General features: G+C 40.6%; 1 protein-coding gene across 2 annotated transcripts in view; it reads left to right on the forward strand.

Moving 5' to 3' along the window:
* The window catches only part of LOC118317227 (phospholipid-transporting ATPase ABCA1), a 161,211-nt gene that overhangs the window by 42,310 nt on the left and 103,131 nt on the right, over positions 1–15,770 (forward strand). For both annotated transcript variants that reach the window (XM_035645757.2, XM_035645748.2), the window contains exons 12-16: positions 7,509–7,648; positions 8,679–8,795; positions 11,238–11,435; positions 13,623–13,828; positions 15,354–15,530. In XM_035645757.2, the coding sequence (XP_035501650.2) occupies positions 7,509–7,648; positions 8,679–8,795; positions 11,238–11,435; positions 13,623–13,828; positions 15,354–15,530 (838 nt within the window). The remainder of the gene's footprint in view (positions 1–7,508; positions 7,649–8,678; positions 8,796–11,237; positions 11,436–13,622; positions 13,829–15,353; positions 15,531–15,770) is intronic.

Here is a 15,770-nt window from a genome sequence, read left to right on the forward strand (position 1 = left end):
ATATTTTCATGACTTATTGGTTGATGGTACACAGTGCAGTCAACGGTGCAAGATGCACAGGGTGTGACTTCTTGTGCTCATCCAGCAACAGGCACCTGCGGCACAGTTGACACCCATGCCAGAATTTGAAACTAGGTCTGATCAGGAATACATTATCGACGACTGTGACAGGGGCTGGCATCAATCGCAGCCAATCAAATCAGCTCCCCTCATTCCATTTAAAAGCTGTGCTCTCCCCACCCTGATCTCCTAATGGATTGGAGAGTCCAGAGCCGCTTATCCCGAATGGAAACTGACGGTGTTGTCTGAGTGGGTCAGAGTCACAAGGCAGCACAACTATATGTACTGTATATCATCCTAAATATGAACATATGGTCGACCAGACTTCCCACAAAGAACAAATGGTGACACGACAAGACTTGTTGGAGTTGTGTTTTTTACTATTGAGAAAGGAATCCAGTCATGTTAGCCATATTCGCAGGAGTTTATATTTATATTCTCCACTGCTGTATTGATTTCAGTGGCTTATGTTGCCTTCCGGTGGTTGGAATGATGAGCCAGTGTTCACTGAAGAACAGCCTAGTTAATGCTGCTGTGAGGTGAAGCATCTGTTTAAAAAGAAAGTTAACGTCCCCAGTTTATATGCAGCCTTGACTACAATTACTGCCCATACGATGAATTAAACACTAGTTGATTACTTATTTTGATTATACAGTAAAAATCTTAGAAATGTGTTCCCTGCTTTTAGTCGCAAATAAAGAGTAAAAGTAATCCAGCCACTATAGTAGACGTTCCTACGTTTGGGAAGGGCTTCAGTGATGCCTTTAAAAAAATTCCCGGAGCTGTCTAAATTGCTTGGTCTATTGCATCCTCCGGACGTCATTGACCCCCATACTCCGAGTTATATTCAGTGTATTAACATGGCAACATGGTGCTGAGTATCCTCCACTGCTGTAACCAACAAGACGTGCTTGTTATGAAAGATTCATTGGAGATCGCCACATTGGAGAAAACTGGTATATTCTCAGTGCTTTTCAAATCTGGACTACACCTCCCACGTCCAGTATGGTTGTAGGTGAATGAGTTTCCTCATTGCTGCAAGAATCTCATGTATTAAAGCGGAAAGATAGACTTGACTTGCGTTTGTGCACGACAGCGTCGAGCGCTAATGTGAAACATCCTTTGATATAACCCAGCATGCACTCTGCTTCCCTGGCTTTACTGCATTAATGTGTGCTTTTGATGCATAAAGATGCCTAGTGGTTGAGGACTTTAATATCAAAGTAAAGCATGCTGTTCATACAGAGAAGTTGCCTGTAGTTTATGTGAGTCCGTTTTGTAGTCGATCTTGTTTTTGTGTAAATCTGTGGTATATTATATGTCTTTGTGCACGGAAAACAACTTTTTACCTTTTGACTCCACAGACTGGTGTAGGGTGGCATTCCCTGCATTCGAACAATCTCTCTTTGTTTAATTTTTTTTGTTGGTTTTGTTTTTGTTCCCATGTGGTCCTCGGAATGCCCACAGGAGCAAATGGCATCATGGATTAACACAGACCTAAATGTTTGAATCGAGATCTGACCTGAGCGTGCGTCTGAGCTTGATGCACTGTATGTGTGGGTCCTGTAACACCAACACACTTTGCATCATTTGCACCTGCTTCCATTTTTAGACTGTTTTCTTCATGGGGATGTATGTTTGAACTGTATACAGATATTTTTCACTCATGCTGCTTTGCAAATATATTATACCATTATTTTAACAATATATGATTTTAATTATTTATAAGTCCCTGAGTGTTTTTGAGGAGATTGTCATGTAGGAAAAAGCTTTTCCTTTCGAGTTGGTCAGCACACCATCTGATGTAAACAAATCTAGTTTGGTTTCGCTTTGACTGGAAGAAAAAGCATTACAACAGTCATAGGTGCTGGATGGTGAAGCGATGGATGATGAATGATTATGTTTGTTCCATAAAAAACCTTGAGAAACTTCTAGCAGACTCTTACTCATTAGAGACCATGCATCCCCGTTTCATTAAAAGCCTGTTCTTTGGAGAAAACTGCACAGAATTGCATTTTAATAAAACACCTCTATTCCCTCTGACTTAAGTTGTACTGTGAAGTGGAATTTCATGCTAGTGCCAGAACGAATTAGCAAAAAACATTGTATCATCCCTACAAAATAAGCACTAACATCTCTGTTAGCATGCTAATGGCTGTTGTTGGCTAATTTACTTTGGCATTTCATTGTGTTGGTCTATGTACAGTTAGATGAATGTGGAGTATGCCGTGCGCCTGCATAATGGCCAATTACAACTCCTTTGTAAGTGTAAAGGACACTCGGAGGAATAGTAAAACAGCTTCTATAAAGGCCAACACTGCGGTTTTATTAACAGCTCACTGATGTTCCCCTCCTAATGAATTGTTGACAGCAAAGGGAAACTTCCGAATCATTTCAGTTGGAGTGGTGACAGTTCTTCCATGACAGTATAAACAGTCACACAAATTTGATATCATTTAAAAAGTATGGATAAGAAATGGTTTGACAATGTTATATACTTAGATTTCTACATTTAATAGAAAACAATATTTAGCAGATGTGTTTTCTTTCTTTTTTAAAATTGGACATTGAAATATGGGGTATTTGAATGGGCTATCCGTTATCCCTCTCCAAACAGACATTGGTTTGCGGTTTTACACAACAATTGAAACAATTGAAGCACAAGAACCATTTCTTAATGATTATCTTTTTTTTGTGATTTCCAAAGGGACATTTTAGCTGTAGTTGCAGACTGTTGTTGACATGTGAATATTTTGTACCTGTAGCAGAAAGTTCTCAAATTTGTGCATCTTCCCTTGATCTGTCAAAATAACCTTTTCTCTCTCGTTGCACTGTTTTTACTAGTGTGATTTTTCTCTGACATGTCTCGTGACATTTCCTCGTTATCTCAACACTTTGCACTGCCATGCTTCAGAGTCTTTTTACCCACGGGCGTCTCTTTGAATAATTAGTTATAGGTAGCTTTTTTTCTCTCGTTTCAAGCACATCCCTTTTAATATAGTGGCGCAGTGAAGCCATGATACGTGTCGACCGTGGTAGTTGCAGGGAGTGAGAGAGGCCAGTCTTATACCCCTGAATGTCGGGGCTTCTTTTCTCTGTCTCTTGTGAGAGTGAATTCTATGACATTATTCAAGCTTATTTTACGTGCTGTTGGATTGCTGCGAGGCAGCACTTGATTTGTACTCGTTTTAAGTAATAAGCGCTTCTTGGTTCAAACATGGAGTAATTCTCTTTAAACTTTCATGTCATAGTGATTGTGCTATGTGTGCTGTATGTGTTTGTGTGCATGTGTTTCTCAGAGTGTGTACATGCTTGTCTGCCTCATATAGTGCAATGAATGAAAATCCTGAAATATGAGTAATGCATATACCCTTTCCCGTGTGTGCTGCACATGTGATTGCATGTGCGAGGCAGTGTGTAGCACCGGCATTCGTAGTGTGTCAATGGCGCCTCTGTCTTGCTGTAGTGCTGAATTGAGCCCATCTCCTGGGTGCAGCTCAAATTGATTAAATTTGCCAGGTAAGTTGAGGGGCTGACTTGAGGCTCCAAGCAATTATTTGACTGTGGCTAAACCTGGTATAAAGAACAGATTCGCTTTTTTTTTCATGCTGTCGATTTGAAATAAAGTTAAGATCTGCTGTAAAGAAAAACTGAAGCTCACAGCTCTGGAGAATGAGTAATCTCTAGCACAAACAAAAAACAGGGATAAAAATACCAGATATAAGAGTACTGGATTTTGACACTGCCATCAATATTCATACATCATTAATGACGATCCTTTATCTTTTTGTTATTGGTCTGAGGATGTTGAGCAAGGTCCATGTGCACTGCTGTCTATCATCATAATCAAGTACACAATCAGAACATATTCATGACATACGGAAGAAAAGAAAGAAGGGATGGATTGTGAATGTTATGGCAAAACCAGAAATTAAAGGGCCCATATTATGCCCCCTTTTACACAAGTTACATTGGTTTTCAGGTGTGTGGACTACATGTCTTTGCCATTCCATGTCAAAACACCTCAAGGATCAAGCCACACTGCACCCTCCTCTTTCTGTCTAAACAGCCCTGTGAGACTATGGTCGATTCCAGCGCTTTCCTGCTCACATCTTGCCCCCCTCCCTTCGTGTACCGCAAAGCCCCGCCTCGCTCCTCCCCGGGTCTGCTGCGCAACTACGGCGTTGTGCTGCCATGATAACAGTCACACGTGACAAGGCACATACACGACGTAGAGACCCGGCCGGCCGTGAGTGTAGCTACGCCGGACGGGCGCAGTGTAGCTACGCCGGCCGGCCGCGAGTCTAGCTACGCCGGCCGGCCGCGAGTCTACCTACGCCGGCCGGCCGCCAGTCTAGCTACACCGGCCGGAACACTTATATCGTGATACAGTTTTCAGCCATATCGCCCAGCCCTAGAGCACATACGATCTTGAAAACGTACATTTGCCTCCTCCGGGGCTTCGCCTCGGACAGTTGGAAAGGCTCCGTCTGTCAAAAAGAGATGGGTTACCAGTCCAGCTTTATGTTGGACTGTACATTCAACAACAGAGCAAACATTATTATAGCTTTTGGGGATGCCCGCAGTTGTCGTTCGCTTGCGGGGAGAAAATTATGGCGTAGACGCGATCTGTTCTTCCGCACTTCAAGTGGGGAGGTGCTGCTCAGGTTGGGGGACGGGTTGCCCCAGTAGCAGGAGTCAACTTACGTCACTTGACGCCCGGGCTGTGAATGGCTCGTTTACAGACCGTCTGCACGATCAACCCAAACCACGAATCAACGACTCATTGTTTTCTTTTCATTCTCCGTGGGCTGGCAGACACCCCAGATAACCAAATATACGTGGAGGCAGGCTGAAAAGGTGCCTGGAGCATAATATGGGCCCTTTAAGACTGCTGATTTCAATGTTTAGGAGGAAGTGGATCTGTGATATCAGTAAACTAAAATATGTGTAAAATATAACATGTAATGATGCCTATCATATTCAATTGCTACAATCTTTCTTCACCCTGTTTACAAAATGTTTGGACGCATAAGTCTGAGTTTTCCTTGGAGGAGCCCACTGTAGAACACTAAACCTATTGCGATGTTCATGAAAACAGCTTGAGATTACTTTTTACTTTGTGACATGGCATATTGTCATGATTGTCAAGCTGGAAATAACCTGGACTGTTGACACCAGGCATGTTGGGTCGATGGAGTCACGCTGTTGATGCCCGATCCTGATCCTACCATCGCATTTGTCAGACCAGGCTACTTGAGATGAGATGTGTTTTGAGATCAGACCAGGATGAGAGTTACCATAACCTTTCTATGAGCTCCCACCAGTCTTGTCCTCCTCCTCTGACCTCTCTCCACAACGATCATCACTGGTTGTTGTCATGTGTTTGGCACCATTGTGAGTAAACTCTTGAGAGCGTTGTGCGTGAAATCCTAAGAGATCAGCAGTTTCAGAAATAGTCAAACCAGCCCATCTGGCTCCAACAATCAGGCCACAGTCAAAGTCACCGAGATCACATTTTCCCCATTTTTGTTTTTCATGCCTGAATGCACAAGAACACAAAAACTTTAAAGTGGCTGTTTGTTTTCAGCCAAAGAGCCCCCCCCCTTTTCATCTAGTTGCATTAGATAGATTTCTGTGGCTTGAATAATTGAAAGCATCCATTATTTCACAAAGAAAATAAGAAAAAACTGAAGAGAAGCTGAAAAAAGTTTTAACTTAAAGATTTGTGTAAAAGAAATATGTTTCCAACTGAGACCTTTAATCATTTTGTAATCGCAGTGGTTTATCTTCATCCACACTGAGAGTCACCACTTTAAATGATCAATATACTTTGCTTTTTCACAGTCAGTGTCTCAGTTGTTTGTTCAATCAATTTTGGAGTCTTGCTTCTAAAAATCTAAGGCAACTCTTTTTATTTTCATAGATACCACAAATTTTACAATTTAGTCTTTTTTTTTCTTTTCCAATAGACAGCGAACAGTCTACTTTTGCAGACAGCTTTTCTATCTTTCAAGTTCTATGATTGCAGGAAGTCACATCTGTGCTGTCCATGGAGGGAACAGCTGGCCAGATCCATTCTAAGGGGCGGCCATTAGCTCTCCACACACAGACCTCCCAGGAGCACCTGGGAAAGATGGCCAGCAGGCAGAAAGGCTAACATTTAATTGCACTGAAAATGGCCAGTAAAATCCCCCTGATGGGTAAAATGGTTGCCCTGGTGAGATGAGAAGAAGAGGAAGTTTGAGGTCTTGACAGACAAACTGAAAAAAAGGACTTGAAAGGCACTGACAGGTGTCTTCAGAAAAAGGACAGTTATGAACAGATTCGGAAAGGCCATATTGACTGGCAGATGAGACACCAAACTGATCCATTGTCTGATGAAGTACCACACTAAAGGCATTGCTTCTTTTTAGGCACAGGCACAATCTAAACACAAGCCTTTTAACTGTCTCCAGGTTTCACTCCTTGCAGTGCAGGTCCTCTTGTATTCAGTGTTCTATCAACCTGGCAATATTCACACTGGCAGATAAGTTAAAGTAGTAATGATTGTTCTGCTGCTGAGCATATTGACTTTTTCCCTCTGCTTCATAAAAGCCTTTCCTTATTAATTGCAACTGAGGTCCGGGATATTTTTTTGTCTGTGACAAAGGTTAATTTTTGAATAATCCCAACTTTTTGTAAATACACCCACTTTGCAACTCTGGTCGCTGATGCAAAAATATAGTACCAGTAACTGACCAGACATCCCCCGCCTTTCATTTGATAAATATTAAGGCTGCACATTGCCAGGAAAAGCCATGCAGTTATTTAAGGAAGCAAAAGCAAAATATCAAATTAGATAATAAGCTTTCCTATTGACAACAAACGATAGGAAAAAAATATTTCAACAGAAGTTTATATCCAAAGCTTAATTATTTTAGGTACACGCACACAAACTCACACACACACATACACACACATAAATGCAATATTTCTTTGCTTACAGTCCCATTGGTTGTTTTGTTTTATTGGAATGTTAGATATTCCACTTTCATGAAAAACTTAAATTCATGACAATGTTTAATTCAGATGTTTAACATGGTATAATTAATTTAATATGTCTGTCTAATTTATTAGAATAATATATATGCGCACATATATAAATGTGTTTAATGGTTTTATGAAACTCGTATGCTAATATTTGCTCATTTAAGGGCTAAGGAAAATTAATCAGAGGATTGTTACTGTAGTGACATAAGAATTTAAAGCTCATGTGGAATATGTATCATGCTTGCTTCCTAAAAGCTGCAAATTCTGTGATTTTGCACAGCTCAAAAATCTTGTTTCTCCTTTATACTCTTGTCCCATACGTGCAGTGTGCATGCATTACCCAGGCACTCAGACTTAGTTTCTTGGTTATGCAATGACTTTCCCTGTCTCCTCCCCTCTTGTATTATTTTATACAGATGCTTTTTGTCAGACCCTTGTGGAAACCCTGGAGAGCACACCTGTTCTGCGCAACATTTGGAGCACTGTCAAGCCGTTATTGCAAGGCAAAGTCCTCTACACACCTGATACTCCTGCTGCTCGCCTCATGGTGAACAAAGTAAGTTTAGAGAGAAAAATGCACCAACATCAGCAAATGGTCAAATTCATCTGAATATCATGCTAACGTGTCTAACTTGCATTTTTAGTGAGCACTACAAAGCAAAAGAAAAAGTTTTTGATTAAGATCAACTAGATTGTCAGTGCGAGGTATGCCTCCAGGTGTGGGAGTTAATAGCATTGGATGTCAGACAACGTTACTACCTGGGGAAGAAAAATAAAAAGAATGCAATAGTTGGTCGGGAGGCCTGTTCATGGAGTGCACTGAATGTAATGTGTTATCATGACATCACATTTCTCCAAGATATTAGCAGCACTGCGATAACCGCATAAGTAAAACAAACAACAGGCAGGGGGTGAGGATGTTGGATTTAGAATATATTATTTGTGTGAGTCAAATCTGCTGACTTCACAGCAAGTGGCCCGGAGTTGGCGCAGGAAGCCATCTTCACTCCAGACATAGTCAGATTGTTTACAAGTTAATGTTCGGGGGTAAATAACCTCATTTGCATTAGTTTCGATGGGGGGGTGACAGTGTTACACTGTGTTGAGTTCCTCTTGGGATTCGCTGAAATTTGCAGATGTGAAGTACTTTTCATGTCTGGAGTGGCTCAGTGGGTATGTTTTCAGTCAGGGAAAGGTGAGATGAATGTGTTTATTACCTCCTTTGTTTGTTAGCAGGATTACTCAAAAATATATGTACGTATTTTCATGAAGATTTCATCGAAGATAGTGCTAAGCCATGGCAACAGGATATGGATCCAGGAATGTTGTGAAGGATTCTTTGCCATTGTGAGATAGGGCCAAACATGGGATTTTGAGTGTCATCTTAAAACTTGACATTTTGATTCTTTCTTCACAAATGCATAACATTATAAGTATGTTGATAATTGCTCTATTGTGTAGGTCAGATGGAGATTGGAATGTAAGTTTTGGCTGAAACAACATATAAGTGGGGGTTTGTCCAGCCTTGGTGGAGGTCTGTGCTCTCTTAGTGCTTGTGCTAAATATTGTTTGTCTTTATGTTTCAGGCAAATAGCACATTCAACGCCTTGGCCAAGATTAAAGAGATCACTGATTTGTGGGATGAACTTGGGCCCCGTGTCTGGGATTTTCTTCAAAATAGCTCTCAAGTGAACACAATACGGGTAAGATTTTACACTGAGATGCAACATTTCCTGCATTACTCTCTTAAATTAGATCAATACCACACCATAATAAATATGACTCTTCCGCCTGAAGAACATTAGTGAGCATAGAAACTGGGAGAGAAAACCCAAATTAGCCAGACAGTTTAGCCTGGCTCTGCCCTAAGGTACAACTTCGCCAAACAAATTAACTACAACATGTTAATTAGTGATTTGTTAATTTTATCTCTACAAAAAGTACAAGTGTAAGATGAACAATATTTTGTTATTTGTCTTTTCTGGTTGGGTGCAATGACCTCTTGGAGTCTCTGCTAGTTGCCTGGCAACCATACTGTGACAGTGTATGGTCTGACACTGTCTTTATTACAAAATAACCCAGGAATTATTGCAATTTTATTCATTTTTATATTCATCCTATTTGAATAATAAAGAATGACTCTGGCACATGATCAGCAGATCACTTGTACCTTTTTTCTCTATACTTCATTTTCTGAACGGAGCTAGTCGTAAAACAAATGACTTCGCCGTGTGAACATTTGAATGCACTCGCAGTTTAATAATTATTCAGCTTCTTCCATGAAAATCAATAAAAAAAATGGAAAGAAAATGATGAGTCCTGCATTTACACTGAGAATATATATGTATATTCATTTGTTGCACCTTCTGTTAGGTACGGAAGCCGAAGGAGAAAAAGTAATTATGGATAAGTGCAGGATAATTTTCATCCTGGCAGAAAGGATTATCTATCGAAGTAGAGGACATGGACTCTTTGCCACTACTTCTCTCTCCCTCCCCTCTCCTCGTCTCTCTCTCTTTGCCTCTTGCTGTATTTCCTTGACACTGACATTACTCCAGTGTCACTCCAAATGAGCTTATAGGCAGCTGGAGGGAAGCAGACATTGGGAGCTCCATATAGGCAGGGTATTCATTACCCTAGCCCTAACCTTTACACAAATGGGCCGGCAATCCTCCTTTGTCTTCATTTTCTCCCTGCCCTGCTCCCTCTCTCTCTTTACCTCTCGCAATGAAGCTGGTGGCTTCGGAGGTTTGTCATCTTCAGAGGTCCTTGAAGGTCGCAGACACGTTTTTACGCCGATGGACCAATTAACATCACCACCACAACTACATTTGATAGAGGATAGAAGATTTAGGGTACTGAGCTGAAGAGAAGGACATGCTGTACTGTTTCATCTAATCTCAAAAGGCTTAGAAATGAAATTGGTAGAAAATATGTTTGACACAACTACAAACATTCACTATGCCTTTACATAGTGTTTACACCTTAAAGTGGTCATACATAGGCTGTTGCAAAACTTGAGTACACGATAGTGTAACCTGTCACCCATGTAAACATTTTAAAACATTAGATAGATTATGAGCTGTCAATGCGAATTAGCCATGGGAAACTGATCCCCTCTCTTTATAAAAGCCAGAAAATATATTACATTTCTTCACTTGGAGCTTTTTTTCTCATGACAAACAAAATTTAATTTGACACATGACCAACAAGGTTAAATGGCATTTTTGCAGCTCTTTGGCTCAAATGCCACTGATCATTAGGCCGCATTGAATTGTAGTGGGATGGTTTCAGATACTGAGCTCATGGTCTGTTGCCTTCATGACTCCTCTTCTACCATGTCGCAATGACTGACAGATTTTAATGTTTACACATGTTTGATGGGTCATGTCCGTAATGTAGCACCCACTAAGATGGCTATGCTGATTTTTGAAAGGTCACATGCTCCATAGTGATTACTTAATTTGACACTTAGTCCCAAGGTTAAGTAAAATACCATCACAAGTGTTGACACTGAAATGCCACTGAGCACATTGTCCAGAATATATCTGTCTCAACTCTGAATTTCACACTTTAAAAGGTCCAAATCTCGATTGGCGTGTGGTGCCCTTTCCTCTCCAAAAGTCAAAGACCACATGGTCCACTTTAAAATGGGAATCATGCACATACAAGTACACATGCAGGCCAATTGTACTCATATGATTATGTTATTATATTAAATGGTATTGAATGGCTGGTTTGAATAACTAATTATCTCAGGGGGTTTAGGTTCTCTTTCAGTATTCCTGTACATGATGGGTAAATCATCTCTGTTATATTTCCTTTCAGTTTATGTAGTAACACTGTCATTACAGGAACAGTGTCATATTACTACTTCGGTGTTAATTTAACAGCACCAGGACTCGTGTGAATACTGGGTAGTTAATGTGCATCCCAAAGCCTGAAGTACAACAGTATCCATCTTAACGCTCCCAATTAGATAAATGTCAGCGGCATCCCATGCTTTTTCTTCTACAATAAGACTCTGTGGTTTTAAACATTTTGGTTGTCATCTAGATTCTATTGCATTCATGCCACATTCACTCAAAACATCTCACTTGTAACCATCGCAAGTACAGCAAAACCCATCTTCCCTTCAAAATTAGGCTTTACTGGCGAACCCAGTGTTTGCTGCTCTTCTCGACCAGCGTCTCAATGGCACAGGATGGACGGCCCAGCAGCTGGCCAACTTCCTGTACAATGGGCCTCCCGAGGATCGTCCACCTGGCACGCCGCCATATGACTGGCGGGATGTTTACAACGCCACCACTCAAATCCTGAAGCTACTCTCCACCTTCCTTGGCGTATGTGATCATTCATTTATTTATCTTTTTCAAGTCGAGAAGACTTTGGTCTTTTATTCATTGAACTTTGATATTTTTGACAAAGTAAACTGTCATATTCACAGGAAGATCGGATCATTGCGTCCACAATAATCATGCAAAAACAAAAGTTATAGACCTATCGTGAATTTATATCGGCATCAAACAGGGCGGTGTCTCAGAGTAGGAACACACAGACACACACACACACACACAGTTGAAATATAACCCATCTTTCTTTGTGTTATGTGATGAAACATACAAAGCACACATGCAAAACACAGACACACGCACGATGTCATACACACATTATCTGAGAAGTCAGGTAGGTGAGGATGCAGGTTAGGGCACTCGGGGGTTAACCATATGCGGTCAAGGAAATTCCAACATAATGAAATCAGTTTTCTGCCCTAATTGGAATTGCATTTCTCAACATTGATAAAATAATAGTTATTAGGCAACCTTAACTGTAGTTTTCTCTTGTGTGGGTGTCTGTCAACATTGACAACAACATTTAAGCAGGTGCAATATTCTTTAGGCAAATAGTAAAGTAATGCAACTTAGGCCAACAATGATGTATTTGTGTCCTATTTCAAAGACACACTTCTTGTCCATCTGATAATTAGCAAATTATTAACTCAAGATCAATACCCAACAATCTGTCAGTGTTGTAGATTGCCATAGCCTATCTTGATGGTGTCACCACCTGCACAAACACTAAAGATTCAAAATGGATTTATTTAATAGCACAGGTTCAAATTATAGACACAAACTCCCGTTTCACTTATGAACTGCCCGACTAATGGTGCAATGTTTGAATTATAAATAAGATTACCAATAGTTATGTAAACAGCCGGTTTGCATATTAGGGTTTGCATAAGAGCAGAATTAGTAAACAGTGTAATTACATCATCTTCATACACTGGGAATAAAATATCTTACTATCTTCTGATGCTTACTGGACATGTTCTATTGCATGTAATTTCTGTAAGGGCAAACCTACTGTACTGGATGATGTACTATAACTCCTGCGGTCTCTCTTACATGAGCAGTTACATTTGAAGTATGTGATGTCTTCTACACAGAAGTGATTGCAAGCACTAACGCAGCCTTTTGACCAGCACATTGGCCTGTAATTTATTAATAATGTCATGGAGACAACAGCTCAGCTTCGCCAAGCATGACACAACTATGGCTGTGCAACTACACGCGTTGCCCCTCGATGTGCGTCTGAACTGGGCCAAGATGGGATTGTCGCGCTATCAGTGGGGCCATTTTCCCAGTCAGTCAGATTGTTGATACAAGACAGCTTAGCCTTAGCTGCTGGTCCAGTGGTTAGAGACAAAAAAAATGTATAAAAATGCTTACTCAATCTCTTCAATGAACACCATGGCCAGCAGGGCTTGTAGTAAAAGAGAATGGTGCCGATATTCAAAGACACAACATGGAGAGCAAACTCTCTTAAGGGCATCTCTAGTGGACTGCAGTTGACTGTGAAAATACCTCCTAAGAAAATCATGTTTTCCTACTGGAAAGCAGAATTACAGATCTATCATGATTTGACATCATGTGTGATGGTTGGCATGTAACTCCTGTCAGCTGGTTTATGTAGAGCATTTTTCTTCCTTATGTTTCAGTCAGCACTTGTCCAAAGTTTTGGCTCATGGAACAGTTCCACTGCTGTGATATCCTCACTTCAGTCTGTACTGAACAAATGCTGCTATGATAGTTTCCTTCCCACCATAGCTTGCTATTGAATACAGAATAGAGAATCCTGGGGGAGAAATGATAAAACTATTGCAACACTGAGATGTGTGGACAGCTGTCAGGTGTGACTGCCTCCCAGGATGGCTAGCTCATTATCGTCTCATGAAACAGAGGGACACGGCTGCAGAAGAGGGAGTGCTAGCACGGCTGTATCTCATTTGCTTGTCTCTGCTGAAGCCCAAAACATTTCACACCCCCTGGCAGCTCCAGATAATTTAGAAATACACACTACGTGGTTCAGTAAATAGCTGAGTGATACTTTTGGCTAAATATCCATCTGTCGTTCTGCCATGGAGTCTGACTCTTTTTTTATTTTTCTCTTTTGTGAATACTGCAGAATTAAATAAAAAGCAAATGTGAAAAGATTATAGAAAAGTAAAGCACTGCTTTATTTGTTGACAGTGCTTAGACCTGAATAAGTTTGTGGCGGTTCCCGATGAAACCCAGCTGGTGAGCGAAGCACTGGAGCTCCTGAAGAACGATACGTACTGGGCCAGTGTTGTCTTCGAAAACCTGCAGCCAGACTCCAGCCAGCCCCCTCCGTATCTCAAATACAAAATCCGCATGGACGTTGATGAAGTAGAGCGTACCAACAAATTAAAAGAAAGGTATGTGGCATAGAGCAGTTGAATACACATAAGGGACCGTAATCACATCTATTAAAATGATACATTTACTGAAAAGATGCTAAGTTGCTTTCTTTATGTGAGTTAGATGCCAAAACTAATAAAATGCTCATGTTTGGATACTAAATATTACACAATAGCCAGGAGATGGTTATATTAGCTTAACAATACACTGGAAAGGGGAGGAAACATTTAGCCTGGCTCTGTCCGAAGGTCAAATTTTTTTTTGTTATGCTAAGTAAAAGCTTGTTGTTTCCTGGCTCCAGTTTTATATTTAACTAAAGCAAAATCTCACCAGCACCTTAACAGCTACTAAGAAGCGCATTATTGCTGGTTTGAATCATTATCAACCTTTACCTTTGGATAAAGCCAGACTCACTGGCCCCCCACCAACCCATTTCCATTTTGCAATGTGAAATTTATATAATGACCTGTTGCTCCATATATGCTTAACAGAAATGAGAGCAGTTTTCATCTTGTCATTTAAAACATAATATACTTGCTTGTAGGTACAATATGCGTGTAGAGGATCAGTGTCTTTATATACTTAGCATGTGCACTGTAATTCAAATCAAAACAGCAACATCCCTGAAAGGAAAAGAAAAACTTCTTTGGTTGTTGTTGTCTTGTTTTAAAGAGAAATTGTAGAGCTGAGGGTCAGGGCGGACCCCCTCAAACGGCCGTCCATTTTGGTTTTATTTTTGGGGGAGTAATTTTTGCACTTGGTACCCAGTGGAATGCAGTCATTCTTTGCGCGGACAGAACAAATGTGTGGTTACACAGACGTCTGAACACCATCTCATGTTCACCCTTACATCACGCCGACCTTGCGTACTTGTAGATTGCAGAAATATAACTCTGGCTTAACTCTTGGCAAGAACATTAATAAGATCAAATATTAAAGAATATTCTGCTTCCAGCCCAGGATCACCAAATGATGTCTGAACAACACAGCAATTGCTGTCAGTAACAAAGTAATTTTGTGTGTTATAACTGCATCTTTTGCTTTTCGCAACTTCATGCCTCTTCATTTTTCTACTGAGTAACTTCAGACCTCCTCATTACCAGAAAGCTAAAATGACAAAACAAAGAACAGAGAAGCTTGGATCACTGAACACACAGAGGTGTGTGCTCAGGTCTCCACAACTCCACTATACCTTTACACAGAAAAAAGTTGTCGGCTGCTATTTAAATGTTTAAATCTCATATGTATAACCTTTCAAGTGTGTAGTAATAACGCTCAAAATGTTGTTGCAGTGGCTTGTTATTTATACACAATCCCACAAATTCCTTGAGATCATGTAAACTAGGTTCTATTGCACTTTCTGTTCGCCAAAGAAAATGTTTTTTTACAGTCTAAAAATATCACTTCTAAAAACAGTAAAGATTCTCATCAAGTATATTTCGGACTTGTATTCTTGTCCGTAGTCTGTGGTTCTGGCTCTTTCCAGTTGTAGTTTTCTTGCCCTTTGCTAAGACAGATCATGGTGTGTCTCTTTTTAATAAGGTTATGGTCTCCCGGGGCCCGAGACAAATCCTTTAACGACCTGCGCTATATATGGGGAGGCTTCGCCTACCTGCAGGATATGATGGACCATGGCATTATAGAGGTGCAAACGTCAAAGACCCAACCCCTCGGTGTCTTTGCCCAGCAGATGCCATACCCTTGTTTCGTGGATGACGTGTGAGTACAAAAGCTTTTATCTTTAAGACTTGTGATTCGAGGAAAGTGTTATTGCAGCCATAACATTCTACTCACTCTGGGGGAGGTTGCGACTCACATCTACTGGAATGTTGACTTATGTTCTATTAATCAATTAGGCCTTTAAGATTTCCCAGTGGAAACTTCAAGATGCTCCGTCTTGTTTGTCTCACTTACCCATTTCTTTAATATCTGTGTTTTATATTGTTGCTAGTGTCATAT

Source organism: Scophthalmus maximus, chromosome 12, assembly GCF_022379125.1.
Source record: "Scophthalmus maximus strain ysfricsl-2021 chromosome 12, ASM2237912v1, whole genome shotgun sequence".
In the NCBI taxonomy this organism is placed as follows: domain Eukaryota; kingdom Metazoa; phylum Chordata; class Actinopteri; order Pleuronectiformes; family Scophthalmidae; genus Scophthalmus; species Scophthalmus maximus.